The sequence below is a fragment of the Phascolarctos cinereus genome, unplaced genomic scaffold (assembly GCF_003287225.1).
Source record: "Phascolarctos cinereus isolate Bilbo 61053 unplaced genomic scaffold, phaCin_HiC Scaffold_4;HRSCAF=312, whole genome shotgun sequence".
Taxonomy (NCBI): domain Eukaryota; kingdom Metazoa; phylum Chordata; class Mammalia; order Diprotodontia; family Phascolarctidae; genus Phascolarctos; species Phascolarctos cinereus.
This window is the reverse complement of record NW_027555847.1, coordinates 195,215,862-195,233,503: the sequence shown is the minus strand read 5'-3', so window position 1 is coordinate 195,233,503 and position 17,642 is coordinate 195,215,862. Positions and strand designations below refer to the sequence as shown.

At 36.6% G+C, this 17,642-nt stretch overlaps 1 protein-coding gene across 1 annotated transcript in view; it reads right to left on the bottom strand.

Moving 5' to 3' along the window:
• Window positions 1-16,735, bottom strand: part of TEK (TEK receptor tyrosine kinase) — a 115,601-nt gene extending 98,866 nt beyond the window's left edge. The window contains exon 1 of the mRNA XM_020970033.2: window positions 16,340-16,735. Within this exon, the coding sequence (XP_020825692.1) occupies window positions 16,340-16,391 (52 nt within the window). The 5' untranslated portion in view covers window positions 16,392-16,735. The remainder of the gene's footprint in view (window positions 1-16,339) is intronic.
• Between the last annotated feature and the right edge of the window lie 907 nt (window positions 16,736-17,642).

Genomic DNA, 17,642 nt, shown 5'->3' with positions numbered 1-17,642 from the left:
AAGTCACTTCCACTTCTAGCAGTCTATCCCTCTATAACAGTGATTTCAATTCACTGCATCCTGCAAGTATTTATTAACTACCTACTTACTACATGCCAGTCACCTTGCTAGGTCCAGGGGTTGCTACAGGGAGAAACAGTTTCTAAATCAATAAGCAAATATAAAATAATAATAAATAATCTTTATATAATCTTTTAAGATCTGCAAAGCACTTTATGTGTTATCTCATTTTATCCTCACAACAACTTTGTGAAGTAGGTGCTGTTATTATTCCCCATTTCACATATGAGAAAACTGAGGCTGAGAGAAGTTAAGTGACTTGCCCAGGGTCACATAGCTAGTCCAGCATTCCTTTCCCTATCCACATTCCTGCCTTTAAGATATAAAATAAATACAAAGTAATTTCACTAGGGGTGGCTGATTTAACTGTTGTGGAAATCAAGGAATACCTCTTGTAGGAGGTGATACTTGAACTGATCCTTAAAGGGCTTGAGGATTCCAAGAGGCAAATGGAGAGGATTATTTACCTGGAACTCTAGCAGAAGGTGGTTTCTAGGATGGGAGACAGGCCTGTGGACAAAAGTAGTCTATAGGTATTCGTTTTGCTAATCTAAATGGGAAATTGATGATATAATTCAAGGTGACTCTGTGCATTTGGCAGCAACTTAGTGATTATCTTTTGTACAATTTACAGGGGCAGCTGGGAGAGCTCATGTGTTATTTTAAAATGCATTTGCTGATAGTTTATGTATTCCAGAATTCCTTAGTAGTTAGGCTTGTAACATATCCAAGCAGGTTAAGAATATTCCAGCAGGCACCTCTCATCATTGATGAGGATGTGGCTGAGCTCATGCAGCTGTTATATTTTTCTGGCTCCAGCTGCATATCTCTTGGCAGATGGTGCGTCTGAGTGTCATTGCTGACTTTGGGTGTGAGAAGGATAAGGCTGAGGGTTTCCATTGCTGGAAGGCTAGATAGTATTAAGCAACTCCACAGATTGACTAAAAGCCATGGATTTGTGTCTGTTAATCAATTACAAATTTAAAAAAATCAGTAGTGTAAAGACTGGTCAGTTGGGAGTTAGAGAGCCTGGGTTGAAATCTCAGACTTACTACCTGTGTCTCTGTCACAACCTCTGTGGGCTACAGTTCCATAAATTTAGAGTTCAAAGAGACCTTAAAGGCTATCTCCTCAGTTTGCAGATAAGAAAATCGAGGCCCAGGAAAGTTAATTGACTTGCCTGAAGTCCCACAAGTCATAAGTAACAGACAAAATTTGAACTTAGCTCCTCTGAGTCCAAAGATTCTTTCCTCTTCCTTATCTGTATAATGAGGAAGATGGACCAAATGATATCCAAGGTTCTCTCTTGCTCTAGTCTAAACCTATGGTTTTATGAAAGGAATTTGCCAACTGATAATTTTTTAGTCTCTTCAAAAGGCCTCTGCTTTGAAGACTCTCTAAATGGAATGGATCAAGACAGGTTGTAGACAAAGTTGTGAAACAGTCAAGTTAGTCTACTTAAGCTTTCCCATTTTATGGACTGAGACAGAGGCTTTTTTGGCCCTTTGGCACCCCAGCAAGGCATAAAGTGTCCTCATGCTGCCACCTGGCTGCCTAGTTTGACATTCCATTGGCTTTACCAACCCATTCCTTCAAGGCTTTGATATGCTATCGCTACCTGAAGATGGATGACTATGGGTTAATCAAGGAAATTATATCTGCTAATGTATTAGCTAGAGGCAAAATGACTTAGTGAAAATAGAGTGCTAAGCCTGAACCCATGAAGAGGAAGACTTGAGTTCAAGTCGTTCCTCTGGTATTTACTGATCTTGTGATCCTAGACAAGTCATTTCATCACTATGTTGCTCAGTCTTTTCTTAGAACTTACCACTAAGTCCTACTATTGGTGGAGGGAGTACCTCAGCTGATGGAATTACATGTCCTCCTTCTAGATTCCAGTACCACTTTAGCTAGTGTGCTATCCCTTCCACGTAATTTCTTATATCTGGCCAGATAAAATGAACTTAGAGCTCCTGAAGAAAAAGATTTGAGGATTTGACCAGCAAAATAAGAACCCAATGAGACCTGCTTCCAGTTACCTAAGGTTGAAACATGCCTTTGAATCCTCCTCTCATTCCCAATTCCTATTCGCTAAATCATAATTCAACCTTTGGAAACACCTATTCCTTATTTTTTATTCCCATTCTTGTTATCTAAGTTAACACTTCATTGTGACTTCACTAAACTACTGTATTAGTCTCTCCTCAAGGATTAGCTCTCCCTTGGGGGTGAGGAACATTTACCAGGCTGTTATTATATGGCAGGCACTGTTCTAAGCACTCTACAAATAATATCTCATTTGATCCTTAAAACAACCCAGGGAAGAAGGTGCTATGATATTCCCATTTTACAGTGGAGGAAACTGAGACACAGAGATTAAGTGATTTGCCCACAGTCACACAGTTTATAAAGTCTCTGAGGTCAGATTTGAATTCAGGTCTTCAGGGATCTATCCACTACATTACCTAGCTGCCCCTAGACTATCTTAATCACCATTGCTAAGTGACGACCCAATTTATATCATAAAAAAACCTTAAGTGACTCCCTATTAGAATAGGGTTAATTTTAAAGTCAGTTTTGGCATTCACAATCTAGCTTCAACATAACTTTTTAACTTTATATTATGACCTCACATATTCTATAATCTAACCATCAAGGCAAACCCATTATTGCTTCAGGAAGAACAACTCACAGATGTTAGGGGTCACTGGTTACATCTTTCCAGACATGTAGCATATTAAATATGAGACATAGTAACATTGAATATGACGTTAGGTATTTTTTTAAAAAGCTGAATTTTCATGTAGGAAAGGCTCCTAGGCTGGGAGAATTTGGTTTTAGAAATTTCATTCAATTTAACTCAATTCAACAAGTATTTATTAAGTGCTTACTATGTGGAAGACACTCTACTCAAATGGGGATAAGTTGATTAATTTCAGTGAAGTAAGTTATTTAAGCCACCAAAAGAAATCATGTACTAAGTGGTTGCCAGAATCCTAAAATAATTCATGAATCTCCCTATTTTTCTTTGTTATTATTCTAACTATCTCCTTCTTTATTTTGGTTGGGATAGAGTGAGTTGCTGATGATGATCAGTCATGGATGGGTTACAACAAATCACAAATATTATTACATTATCTTTCACCCAAAACTCACACAGGCTTCCAGATTTCCCTTTTACTGTCCAATTGCCCAGGTTCATAACCATGGTGTCATCTTCAGCTGTACACTCTCTTTGACTCCATGTATTCAATAAATTGCCTAATTTTATCATTTCTACCTCCATTTCTCTCACATCTGTCACCTTCTCTCAATTCATGCAACCATCATCCTAGTTCAGGCTTCCATTACCTCTCCTCTAGAATATTATAATAACCTTATCTTTTATCCCCTTGCTTTGAATCTCTCCCTTCCCTAAACCCATTCTCTATTTGTTTGCCAAAGTAATTTTCCTAAAGCTCAAGTTAGACCATTTCATTCCCCCATTCAATACATCCCCATGCATCCCTATTGATCCTAGGATCAAATATTATTCATATTTATCTTTTTAAAATTTATAGTTTTGTAAAAGTTTTATAATGTATATAGTTATTAGTACAGTATTACATGAATGTAACTTCTAAGTTACATTTTGGGGTACATGCTAAAAAATGTAGTGCTAGATTTCATTAACAAAAATGTTTGGAGACAACTGACTCAGCAGATAAATCCTAGGGAGTTGCCTGAGGCATGTAAGGATTGTGAGAATTGACTAGAGATAGTAAATGTCATAGGCAGAAGCTGAATCTTCTTTTTGACTTCAATCCCAGTGGACTCTATCCACTATTCCAGGTTGATTCTTTTGGTATGGAAAATAAGCAAGTAAGAGTTAATAAGCTTTGTCTTCTTGCCATCATCTGTTATCATCATCTCATCCATTCTGATACCAGTTCTAGCCTTTTTTGAATTTCTTCTTACCACCAACATAGCCAAAATAAAAAGCAACAAACAACAAATGAAACACCATTTTTGTTGTATTTTGCATTTATATAACACACCTCAAATTACTCTGAAATTTAGCACAATTAACAATATTATATTAATTATCTATAGGGCATTCTTTTACATTCATACTCAATTACCTGCCCTTGCTGTCATTTTCTGAATCTATTTTTTAAATAAATTTAAGTTGATCAATATTTTCCCTATACATCTGTACTGTTCTCTTTAAGCAATTCCTTATTTTCTTCCTTATTGGAATGATTTTTGTTTGTGTCTTCAAAATGTCAATTTTCAGATCATAGATCTGGAGCTGGAAGGGACCGCAGAGGCCACCTAATACAATGCCTTCATTTTACCAATAAGGAAACTGAGGTCCATGGAATTTAAGTGATATGTCATACAGGTAATAAGGCATTCCTTCCTTCCTGAAGAAGAAAGATTTGGATTCCAAAGCTAATATTCTCTCTATTATGTCATGCTGCCTCTTAAGGCTTCTCCTCTCTCTTGGATCTACTTAATCTATAGAATTTTAAACCATGGGATCTTACCTATCTTTTCTCAGAACAGTTTGCAATCTACTCTCTCCTAAAAGACTAAGCCCAGCTTTCCTCTCTTCTGTCATGTGAAGTGGTCACTTCTTCCCAAAATACCCATCATTTCTACTTTGGCAACCTGTTCTTCCCCACTGGTTAGAATCAAGCGTAGGAGAGCAATTACCCTTGTTGCTTCCTCTATCTTTTGAAGAATAAAATTTAGGGTATTCAAAAATTTTCCAGATTCCTTCTGTTGACATAAAGATCTCCAGCAGATATCTAAATAGACAAAACCACACATCACTATTATATCCTCCCTCTATACCAGGCTTGCGATATTCCTTGAACTCCTTACCTATATCCTGCTTCTGGTTAGGTGGTCTATTATCACATTTCTCTGCATTGAAAAAACCTCTCCATCAGCCCTCTGGTTCTAGAATTTCTTTATGAGCATATCTTCTTGTTACAAAATGCTACTCTACCATCCATTTTCTCTACTTTTAAGAAAGTACCTTCCATAGCCATAGTTTTCAATCAAGCATCTCATCCCACCAGTAATTATGTTAAGTTTACATCTTTGAATGAATGTTTCTAAGATCACCTTGTTTATGAATTGTATGTTGGATATTTGGGCTTCATTTCAGACTTCCTGTTTTGAATATTAGCTCCTATGAATTTTTTATCCTGTTTGTTAATTTTTTCTTTCTTTCATAGTATCTGCTACTTTCTGTAGTATGCAACTTAGCAACATATACATGGGCATTTCCTCTCTCCTTTTCCATATTCAGTTGAAAGCCCTCTTGATCAGAAATACAAGTGTAAAGGCAAATATATATATTTTACTAGCTTTTACTAAGTATAGTTCATTTCAGACCAAGAACACATAATTCCTATATTTTAGGTTGGAGTATAGAAACACAAAATTCCTTTCTCAGACATCTTCCAAAGTACCTATTTAATTTTCAAATCTACTTTTCCCTTCTGGATGTCCTACTTTCAGTTTTCAGCTACGATGGAAACACCACTTATTCCCCTAAGGTCTTTAATTTCTTATTCAGGATTTCAAAATCCCAAACAATGCTTTCTAAGTTCCTTCTGGTAATATCACTCGTCCTTAAGTGAATTACCCAAAGTAGGTAGTGGTTGGTTGATTTTACACATCTTGAGAGGTTCTGAGTCATGTTCCAAATATCTACTACAGGAAAATAACACAATTCTCCGTTATTTGTGCCATGGATGCCTTGATACTGCACCCTTAATTCCTTGTCTCCTCTTCACATGTTCTATGATCTAGCAAAACTAGTCTTCTTGCTGTTATTTCCCCATGACACACTATCTCCTGACTGTGCTTTTTTTTTTTCTTCTGACTATTCCTCATACTTGGAATGCCTCCTGGCTTCCCTGGCTTCCTTCAAGATTCAGCTCAAGTCACATCTTCTGTAAGAGGATTTTCTCTGTCCCCTGAATGCTAGTGTCTTCCCTCTGATATTATCTCCAGTTTGCCCTGTATTTTATAAGTATACAATTATCTGCATGTTGTCTCTTCATAAGAATGTGAGATCCTTGAGGACAAAAATTGTTTTTGCCTTTCTTTGTATGCCTTGTATAATGCCTGGCATATAGTTGTTGTTTAGTCCTTTTTCAGTTGTGCCCAACTCTTCATGACCCCTTTTGTGGTTTTCTTGGCCGAGGGACTAAAGTGGTTTGCTGTTTCCTTCTCTAGCTCCATTTGCAGATGAGGAAACTGAGGCAAACAGAGTTAAGTGAGTTGCTAAGGGTGACCCAGCTACTAAGTGTCTGAAGCCAGATTTGAACTCAGGAAGATGAGTCTGCCTGACTCCAGGCCCAGTGCTCTATCCACTGCACTACTTAAATGCCTTGGCATATAGTAAGTACTTAATACATGTTTTTGAATTGACTTTCTAACTTCTAACCAGTAGCAAATGATTTTTTTTTCCTGGTAGTACCTGAGGATTTAAGTTATCATTCCTTAGAGCCCAAGAAGTTTCTTGTTTCTAAAAGGGTTTAGTTCTATCCTCATGTCAATTTTTTTTAATGGCCCAGACCTGTGATTTCACCAGAATGGTGAATACCCAGTGAGGAAACGTGACCTACCAATGCAAATCTGAGTCTAGTCTACAATTTAGAATATTAGAATGCTGCCTGGAACTTTGAAAGTTAAGTGAAATTACGTCCAGGATCGCATTATGCCTTTATATTAGAGATAGGACTCAAAACCAGATCTTCTGGAATATAAGACCAGCCCTCTACATGTTATGCCACACTTCCCTCTCACACTGTTATATAGCTCCAAAGTTTTAGTGGCCTTTTTTTTTCTGGTCCTTCTCTATGGCCAATTCCTCTAACCTCTGATCTCTTAAGCATATGTTAAAATTCACCTTTCCTTCTAGATGCTTTTTTTTTCTCCCTTATTTTCTCTTTGAAGTATATTTTCCATTCTTTCAGGGAATCCCTCATTCTACCCAAAAAGAATAGAGATGTGTTCCTTTAACCCTCTTATCTTCTTTAGCAGGAAAACCAACTTGTACATTAAGCATTTATACTTATTATTTGAAACTGGTAAAAAACAAATCATAGCACACTCTCATTGGCCCTTTTGTTGGAAGCAGCATTCTTGGTTCTCTATAGTTTTTGTGGCTAATTCATGTGTCTAGTTGCTATGGAGAGCTGCCCGATCACCATTTCGGTTGGCTGGGAGCTCAGTTACTGGGAATTCCTGAGACAGGCTTTATTTGTTTTAAAAGGCTTCCCTCACTTTTCTTAAGATCAGACTCCAGTTTGCTCAGTTTGCCTTTGATCCGTATTTAACACATTCTTGACAAAACCTAACAAACCAAAGCTGACTCTCCTCTGTCTCTACAAGGTCCTAAGTAGAAATCCAACTTCCAGTTACTTTTAACTTCCAGATACTACTTGGCTTTTTGTTTCTCTCTTCACCTTTCTCCACTGAATAACTTTTCAGAAACCTACTCCTGTCTTGTTTTTTCTCCTCTTTAGTGTCTTTTACCTTCAGTCCATTCCCAGGAGATCAGATGTTCTTGTCATTGGAATATTTAATGTGAAACATTAGTTAGATCCTTAGTACACTGAAACTTTGTTGAATGTTTGTGCTACAGTCTTTATGTGTGTGTGTGTGTGTGTGTGTGTGTGTGTGTGTGTGTGTGTGTGTATGCTTACATAATTGATTGGCTAAGACTCCACCCTTGTTTATAAACATTCTCCTTATGAATCTAGTGGCCTGCCTGTTAGCAAAAATGTTGGTTGGTAGGACTGGAATTCTAATGTAACTGATGTAACTTGGAGCCCAACCCAGATGCTTGGAACAAGCATTGTCACCAGGGTGGAGTCAAGTTTGCTTCTGCAGTGGTATGCCTTGGAAAGCCCACCACTCTTGCAATAAGGTTAAATTAGTTCACTGTCTGACTACTAGACGGGGGTTAGTGCCTCCCTGGCTCATAGCAATGTCAATACTGCTTTCCTGAACTCCGCCTATTGTATCTAGAGGAAAGTGGTTTAGCATTGTCTTCCACTGCTCCCCCCAGGAAATATGATATCACGCTCAAACAAAAGCGGGAAAGCTGACAGATCTATTCAGATGGGTGTGACTACCACACACACCTAACTGGTCAAGCCCTGTGGAAAGGGCTGTGACAGAAAGAGAGCTAGCAGTGGCCCTTGAATGATGAACTGAACATGCCCTCTCAGCACTGTCCAAAAAAGATTGCTTTGGTACATTTGATTATCTTCTTCTCTTGGCATGTAGCCCTCTCACAGCCATCAATCAGACCCTGGAACTATAGGCCACAAAAACTCTATTTGCCCCTATTTAGAGATTTGTGGGAAATGCTAAGAATTCTGCTCCTTGATGTCTCCATTGCTTCTGAGCCAACAACCTTTCAAAACATGAGGAGGAAGAAGATCAGTTTCCTGGAAAACTAAATGGAGGATCTGGAATGGACCAGAGGAAAGTAAAACCAGTTTCATCTAAAGAAGCTGAAGATTGATGAGATCACCAATCCTTCCCTCCTTTTTCAAGCAGCAAATAAACATAACAGTAGTAACATTTATGTTGTTCAGTAGTCATTCAGTAGTATCTGACTCTACTTGACCCTCATTTAATCCTCTCAACTACCCTGCAAGAAAGATGCTATTGTTATCCCTTTACAGATGAGGATACTGAAGCTGAGTGGTGTTATTTACTTAGAGTCACCCATCTAGTTAAGTGTATGAATCAAGATTTGTACTCAGTTCTTCCTTAGTCCAAGTCCAGTTCTTTACCCACTGTGCCATCTAGCCACCAAAGATCATAAGCGAGAATGGCTTAGGTAACAGGTACCAAGAAGATTAATAGCGGAATTTTTTTTCTGTTCTTGTCAATGAGCCAGAAATAATTGCTCAGTTTTTTTACTCCCCATACACTTTACTACCTGTGCTCATTCCATTAAAAAGGAATTACTTTTCCAATGTAGGGAGGATTATATTTTGAAGCTATCTTGATGAATTCAACACACATGCACACGCACACACATACACATACACACAGATTATACATTGAAGGTATCTTGATAACTTCTACAGACACATATATACACGTGTGTATATATAATATACATATTACATATATACACATGTGTGTATATATAAGGATATATATAAATAGAATGCACCATACATATAAATTCTGGTTTTATCATTTACAACATGTGTACCTCAAACAAGTTACTTGATCTCAATCTATAAAATGAGAAGTCAGACTAGATGGCCTTCATAAACTTTAAGTCTATGATGCCATCAGTCAAAAAACATTAGTGCTTACTATATGCTAGGCACTATGCTAAGAGCTAGAGATATAAAGAAAGGGGAAAACTTGGTCCCTCTGAGCCTATAATCCTATATTATAGCTAATATTCAACTCTGAGCCTGATGCTCAGAGTTATTTTAGTATCCACAGTCACACTGAAACACGGGATGTGACTAAAGCTTTAATTTCATGATTGTATCTTTCATTATTGGCTTGATAAATTATACTGTTCATGTATAACAAATAGGAAGGGAAGAAAATTGGACAATTAATTTGTTATTTATCATTGATCATTAATTAGCCCCCACATGCTCATTTTGAACTTATGGGCTATAATAAAATTCAAATGTGGCTGAAAAAGCCATAAGTTGACCAGCTAGCCTTGAATCCTTAAAATATAGGATTTTTTGAATTGAAAGGGGAAGCATGTAGCTTTTTCCTGGGTACACAGGTGCTTTCCCCCATTTAAGCCAGTACATGATGAGGAAAGGAAGGTGAAAGGAACAAGCATTTAAATAGTACCTATTATGTACCAGATACTGTGTTAAGTGCTTTTATCTCATATTATCTCATTGGACCCTCACAAATACTCTTTTAGGTAGGTGCTATTATTATCCTTATTTTACAGTTGATGAAACTAAGGCAAATATAAGGGTTAAATGAATTGCCCAGGGTCATACAGTTAATAAGTGTCTGAGATCACATTTGAACTCAGGTCTTCCTGTCTCCAAGTGTAGCACTCTATCCACTGGGCCACCTAGTGTAGATTCCTTTAGGCGTAAAGTTAGTTAGGAAACACTTTATAGAAGGGGGTGAATCTTGAATTAGACTTAGAAGTAAGATTAATATTTGGACAAGTGTTGGAAATTCTAAAGGAGATGAGCAAACAACATGAGCAAAAAGCACAGAGGAGAGAAGACTCAAAGCAATTTTATCTGATGGGTAAGGAGACCAGCCACATTGGAATGGAGACACCATATGGTAGATAGATTAGATAAGAAAGAGGAAGCCAGTTTACAGAGGTCTTTGAATCCAAGGATGGAGAGTTTGAGTTAGCAGATAATAGGGAGGCCACTTTAGGCCCTCAATCAAGGAAATGACAACTAAAGCTTACAAGATAGATTAACCCAGTTGTAGTGAGGTCACGCACTATCGGTAGTACTCTGTTAGTTTGAGAGTCCAGGCATCTTCATGCTCAAATTCTGAGGTCAGTATGTTTTAACTATTCCACTGTGCCTTGGAGAAGACCAGGAAATATCTGTATAATCTGGAGAGAAAATTTCTTCTTAGAAATATGTTTTTGTTTTGTCAGACATTTCATATGTCTCTGATACATGTTTATGTCACTCTGAACTTGTACAGTGACAATATATGTATTTGCAATGAAACACACCTGATTAGAGTTGTCTCCAAGTCTTTTCTACTCCCATTTGAATAATGCCTTTAGATCCTTCAACCATTCCATATATGAGATGGATTCCAGACTTTTCACCATTCCAGATGCCCTTCTCTTAGCCAACCTTATTCTATCAAAGGTGGTGTGCTCAGAATTGGACATTATACTCCAAATGTAGTCTAATCAATGAAGAGTGACGTGGGACTATTATCCCTTAATTAGGACACTATTCTTTGAAAAATGGAGCCCAAGCTTGTATTAATATTTTTAACATCTCTATCAAACTATTAGCTTCTATTGAAATTGAGAACAAATGCCCCTAAATAAGCTGTTACCAATAAATTTTCTCCATCCTATTTGTTTTGCCTTTTTTTCTCGTATGACATTTCAGCTACTATCTCCATACCTCAACACAGGCTGTCCCTATGCCTGGAAACTTTTCCTCCTTATCCCCACTTCTTAGAATCCCTAGTTTCCTTCAAAGCTTAGGTAAAACATGAGGCTTTTATGACCTCCTAATTCACCCACTTTCCCTCTCAAAACAGTCTTTTATTTATTTTACATATAGTTAACATAAATACTTATATGTATAAATGTTGTCTTTCTTAATAGAATATGAGCTCATTGAGGGCAAGACTAACTAATTTTTGTCTTTATATTCCCAATGCCTGGCACAGAGGCATAATATTTGTTGATCAATTGAGCTTGCATACTCATTTTTCTTGTTTTCCTTTCTTGTGTTTTTTATTTATATATTTAAATGCTTGTGCTTTTCAGTGTAAGGTGAAATAAAAGTTACACTTTAAAAATGCAAAGGCATGCCTTTATATTTTTTCCTTTTTTTTGTTTTTTAAAATTCTGATACAGTCATAGGGGCAGCTAGGTGGCACAATGGCTAGAGTAGTGGACCTGGAATCAGGAAGACCTTATTTCAAGTATAGTCAGTTACTAGGTGTATGTCCTTGGGCAAGTCACTTAACTTCCATTGACTTCAGTTTCCTCATCTGTAAAATGAGGATATTATTATTATTGTTGTTGTTATTCCCTTCCCAGACCTTGTTATGAGGATAAAATGAGATACTATTTGAAAAGTAATTAGTACAATGCCTGGCACATAGGAAGTACTTATATAAATGTTAGCTACTATTGTCATTATTATCATACAATATACTGTGGCATCGTGGGAAAAGGTGTGAGTTCAAGTTATGTACCTGATATGTCCGCTTACTTGTTTGCTTGGTTCTTTTTTATTTAGAATTTAACACATACTCAAAAAAAATTCGTATAAAAAGTGGAACAGAAAAAGAGGATTATATGTGAAAGAGAATCTCTATTCATACAATTTGCTTCTTAAAAATACATAATAAGTGCAACACTTTACTATCAAAGCTGTCCTGTTTGTTTCCTTCTGCATTTCTATCTTTTCTCTTGGGTGCATTTAGAAAAACAGCTTTTGAAAAATCTTGTTTTCTTTCTTCTCTTCTTTCTTTAGGCAATATTATCTCAAGCTCCTCTCTCCATTGCTGGACTGCTTTTTATCCTTCCTTATTTTGTTCCATCCATAAACTTGATAAACATCTTTTTCTAAGAAAGGGTTTACAAAAGGATTTACAAAAAACAAACAAAAAAGGACAGATTAAAGAATAAGACCCTTGCAACAAGTGTCACTCAAACCTCCCTTCAGGTTGACTTGAGACTATTATTCAAGGAAAACAGAAAAAAAAATTTCTTTTCATTTTGCTAACTATCTTCTTGTAAAGAAGGCAAGCTGATAATTAACTGAGAAAAGGATGCATTTCTTGGAATTGATTTGCAAGGCTGGATTAGAGAATTGAACTTTTATGTCCTTGATTTCAACTAGGTAAGCCATCAAAAGACTGTAGGTTACAAAATGAGGTCTTTTGCCATTAGATGAATTTAAAGTTGAATACACTTTTTTGTGGCTCTCAAAATCAGTATTATAAATATTCATGGTGATACAAGTGAGGAAATTCATCTGGGGTCAGTTGCTCAACACAGCACATCTAATCTCAGAACCTAGCTTTACTAAGGTCACTCTTTGTTTTTAATTTCTCAAACCCCAGTAGAGAGGTCCTAGTTTAGTTATAACTATGTTTTATATGTCCCACTCCTAAAGGGTGAATACTATTCTTAATAAAAAAGCAGCAATAACAATTCTCCAAACCTACCTCAAAATATATTTACTTGTGAAAATCACCTAAGATAGAATCCTTGATATTCTCTTTGACTCCTCCTTTTCCCTTTCCCTCCCAAAGTTTGTTGATTCTTCTCCCCAAATCTGTAATATTTATCCCCTCCTATTTCAAATGCTATTATCTTAGTTTAAACCTTGCTAGTTTTCATCTATGTTATTTGCTACAGTCTGTAATATTGCAGAGGTTCTTGGAAGAGATCTGTAACTACTTAAAGGAATTTGGCCTGACTATCCATACAGGAAAAATCAAGTGGATGAAAAATGTCATTTTCCCAAATGTATTTAAATGGAAACCTAAAGAGTTTGTTCTTAAATATGTATATCTGAGACAGAGAGTGGACAATGAGTTGGGCTTGGAGTTAAAAAAGGAAGAGAGTAGGCTGAATTGTTTTTGGGAAATGAAAAAAGTCCTTTAAGGTCCCCAAACTTTCCAGGGATGGCCAAAGGTCCTTCTTTTAAATATTCTACCACCGTTGCTCTGTGGCAGCAAGTCATGGAATATAATAGTTTCTGAAAGATTAAAAACGAATATGACACAGAGGGCAATGTAGAAGTCCATGGTAGGGGTAAGCAAGCTGCAGTACATTAACCAATAAGGAACTTCAAAGAACAACAGCAAAGATGTATTCAAGGAAATATATGACAAGAAAGAATCTTTAGGAGCAACACAAAAGGTGGACAGCTAGAATGTCCCACTGATGTGCTTACAATGTCAGAAGAAAGTGAGAAAGAACTCCCGATGTTGGGTGGGCCCCAATGTTTAACTTAGGGAAGAACACGGACAAGAGTTCTGCAAAATGGGCAGCCATAGATGCATTATGATGTATGTTATTGTAGGAAACTCCCAAACTGATGAGATAACGCATTCATTTCAACATTGGAGCATTGCTGTGGTCTCCTCACTGGGCTTAGTGCTTCCCATCTCTCCCCAGTCTAATTCATTTTAGACATTGCTTCTTAAATCACAGCTCTGACTGTCAATGCATACAGACATGTATCTCTTCTTTAAAACCTATAATAAGATTCCCATTCTCTACCAAGTATGATGAGGACTTGATCCAGGGATGTTGATCAATTGAGTCCCCACAATCCACTTCATGAAATTAAAAGATATAAAGGAAAAATAAGAAAAATAATGACATGTATGGATTCAGCCTTGACTTTTCAATGGTTTGAATCTGCAGTTTGAAAATCTGCAGCATGAAATTCCAGTTGACCCATTTATACTTTAAAAAAAAAATTCCCCTTTCACTTACAAGTTGGAGAATAGCCCAGAAGGGTACTACACAAATTCTGCAAGTGGGAGTTCAAAGTCCTTTTTGGATCTTCCAACCTTGTTTCCCATAACATTTCCTATGTACCTCACTTACATTGTACAGCAACAGAACCACCCACTATTTCCAGGGTATAGCCAGTGCTTTCTCCATATCCATGCTTTTGCTCATGTTTCCCTCTATGTAGAATGCTCTTTCTTTTCCACAAACCCAGATGACTAACTTTTACCTTTTCTTCAGGGCTCAATTCAAAAGCTACCCTTTCTATGAAGCCTTCTTTGATTGACCTAGCTGGAAGAGATTTTCTCTCTGAAGATTTCTCTCTACCTTCACTTTTTATCTTTTATCATAGTTGTTTGCATATGTCTCCTCCTTTTAGACTGAAAGTTTCTTAAAGATAAGAACTATGTATATTGATCTTTGCCTTACCTATGGTGCCCAGCACCGTGCCTTCCTCGTAGTTGATCTAAAGTTTCTAATTTGCAATCCAGGGATAGATTTCAGGAGGTCTTTGAACATGGATGGGAGAAAAAATCTATACTTTTATTTTCGCTAAACTTTGGTTTTCATTGTAATCCTATGCATTTCATTTTATACATTTAAAATCATCATTCTGGGATGGGGGAGGGGAGAAGGTATAGCCTTCACTAAACTACCAAGGGAATCCATCACACAGAAAAGTTTAAGAACCTCTCTAGCTGATGGTCAATTTTTTTTTTAACTGATACTCTCAGGGAGGGAAGAAGGTAATAGTGATTGGGGGTTTAAAGATGTGGATTGTTATAGTGCATGGTCATAATTGTTTACGACATCTAAGAATTCAATGATTCTGAGTATGACTGTAAGAATATGACATTTAACCTGTGTGTGTATAAACAAGTTCATATATATATACATTACATGATAGTATATATCTTATATATATATCATAATCATATATACATAGATATACATACACCTATGTTTGTGTAGACTATTCTTTTTTTGTGAACTTATAATTTTCTTTGTTAATGCCTTTTTATTTTTCCTAAAATTTTATCTAAAAATTCTAAAAATAATTCACCAAGAATGAACTAAAAAAATAGAGAAATAAATTATGATGTCATCCCTTTGGGGCAATTTTTATTCCCATATGGTAACTTTCAATTCTATAAAATCTATTTTTTTCTTATTTTATTTTTCATTTACAGAAAGAAGAAAAATTACTGAGGCTTATAATACGTGTGATTTGCATGCCAGATTTTACTTATTCCTTTCTGGCTGTCTATGCAGGCAAGTTGGTGTGCAGAGATAGGCAAATATCTTAGGGATGTGAGCTCCTAATGAAGCTCATTTTGAAAATCCAAGTTAAAAAAGCCTTTTTTTTAAAGTAATGCATTTGCCTTTTTATTCTAAATTTTCTATGTAATTGACCAAATTTTCACTCTAATCTGTATAGACAGTCTATAAATTGTTATAAATGGAAGTATGGATTTTTTCATTGTTTTAAACAAAATCTTTAGAAACCTCCATCACCAAAAATCAAAACCAATTTCTAACTGATGTCTTGATCAAATATAGAGAAATAAACAGAAACTCTAGAGCTAATGATTTCTATGCATATTTAATGATTATAACTTTTTCTGCCTTAAGTCAGTTGTCATTTTGTTCAGAATGGGATTAAAATTATTTTTGCATTTATTGCTAAAGACTTTTTTTCTCCACATCTCAAGGTCCTGCCAGAGGCAAGTAGATGCATTTTTAACTAAAAGATTGCAAAAGCAGTTGCTGGGAAAGCTATATAATATTAGCTGAGTTTATTCAGTGGACCAAAAACATAACATCATCTATTATAACCCCGGGAATTCATCACAGAACAGCACTCTAAAAATTAACTGGCATGATAAGTGTTTTACATCTTAGTATTTACCAATTTTATTAAAAACTTGAAATGTAACAGAAAACCAACACAACCTTCAGATATTTCCAGCTAAATTAGTGGAGGCACAATTGAAAACTGCATTCAATGGGAGTGTCCCAGGAAAATTCAGCAGTTCTCTAAGTAAAGACAAACCTTACCTGAAATGATCAGGCTGACACCATAAAGAACTAATCGGGCTAAAGAGTCCATGCTTTTTCAAATCTCTCCATCCAGTTTCCACAGCCACACATGGGTTCCCAATGATCCTTTCACCAATCCTGGTCTTTGTGACTTTCCACAGGCATATTCTAGTCAGTCTTGTTTACACATTAGAGGCAAGAAAGAGAAGCACTGGAGCAGGCTGTAACAGTCTCATTGCTGTCTGAGCACAGGGAGTTGAAGTTCCTTTTTCCTGTTTCCTTTGTAGATTAGGATAGGAAAGGCTGGATCTTAAAGGCAATTGGTATCAGCAGGACTGGGAGGCTTTGCAAGTCCTGTCCATCTTGCAATACATCAAAACAATTCTCTGCTCCTGCTCCTGGGGTAGAGGATTGTGTTTAGAGAACCAGTAATGGGTCATGGTCAGCATTGTCAGAAACAATAGGAGCATCCTCTGGTAGGCAGGATACTGAAAATAACAAACTCTCCACCTATGTATGGTATGTGATGATGGTCATCTCTTCCCCAATTGTTCACTGCTCCCAAAGGGCCTTACTATTCACTTAGCTCCCTGGCAAAGGTTTGGGTTTTTTTTGGGGGGGGAGGGTGAACATGTTTTATTTTTGTTTCTCTTTTGGCTCTACATGATTTAAATTTGAAAAGAAGTTTTATGTGATGAGACCATGGAATCCTATCTGGATTTAATGTAATTATCATTGGTGGAGATATTAGTCTGGCTATCCCTATAGATTAGCTCTAAAACTCACATGACCCAAAAATCTTCCCATTTCTCCCTACATCTTGCTGACGTCATAGGAATCATAAAATTTAGAGCTGGATGGAGCTTTAGAGACCTTCTAGTTCCACCCAAAGAAGTATGGTATGCCCAACATGTCCCAGGTCACTCATATAGTAACAGAACTAGGTTCAAAGCTATGTTCTCTAACTCTAAAGCCTGCCTACTTTCTATGGTACCACAGTGTCCATTAATCAGATGTTGTATCTGTTGGAAAAATGCTTAAGGATAACAGTGCTGTGAGCCGTATTTTAAATCTTCATTAAAATTCATTTGTGGCTGGCTTAATTTCCTTTAGGTTCTGGAACAAGGTAATTTGTGTGATTGATTTTGTGGCTATTTTCTAGGGAAATCCAAAATAAGTTACAAACATATGAAAAAAAAAACCAAAAAAAAATGAGTTCATATGAATAAGTAAATGAATAAAAACTATGTTTAGATTACAATGTTCTGAGCACTGTTCTAAGTGCTGGAAACACAAGAGAAAAACAAGACCGTTCCTCTCA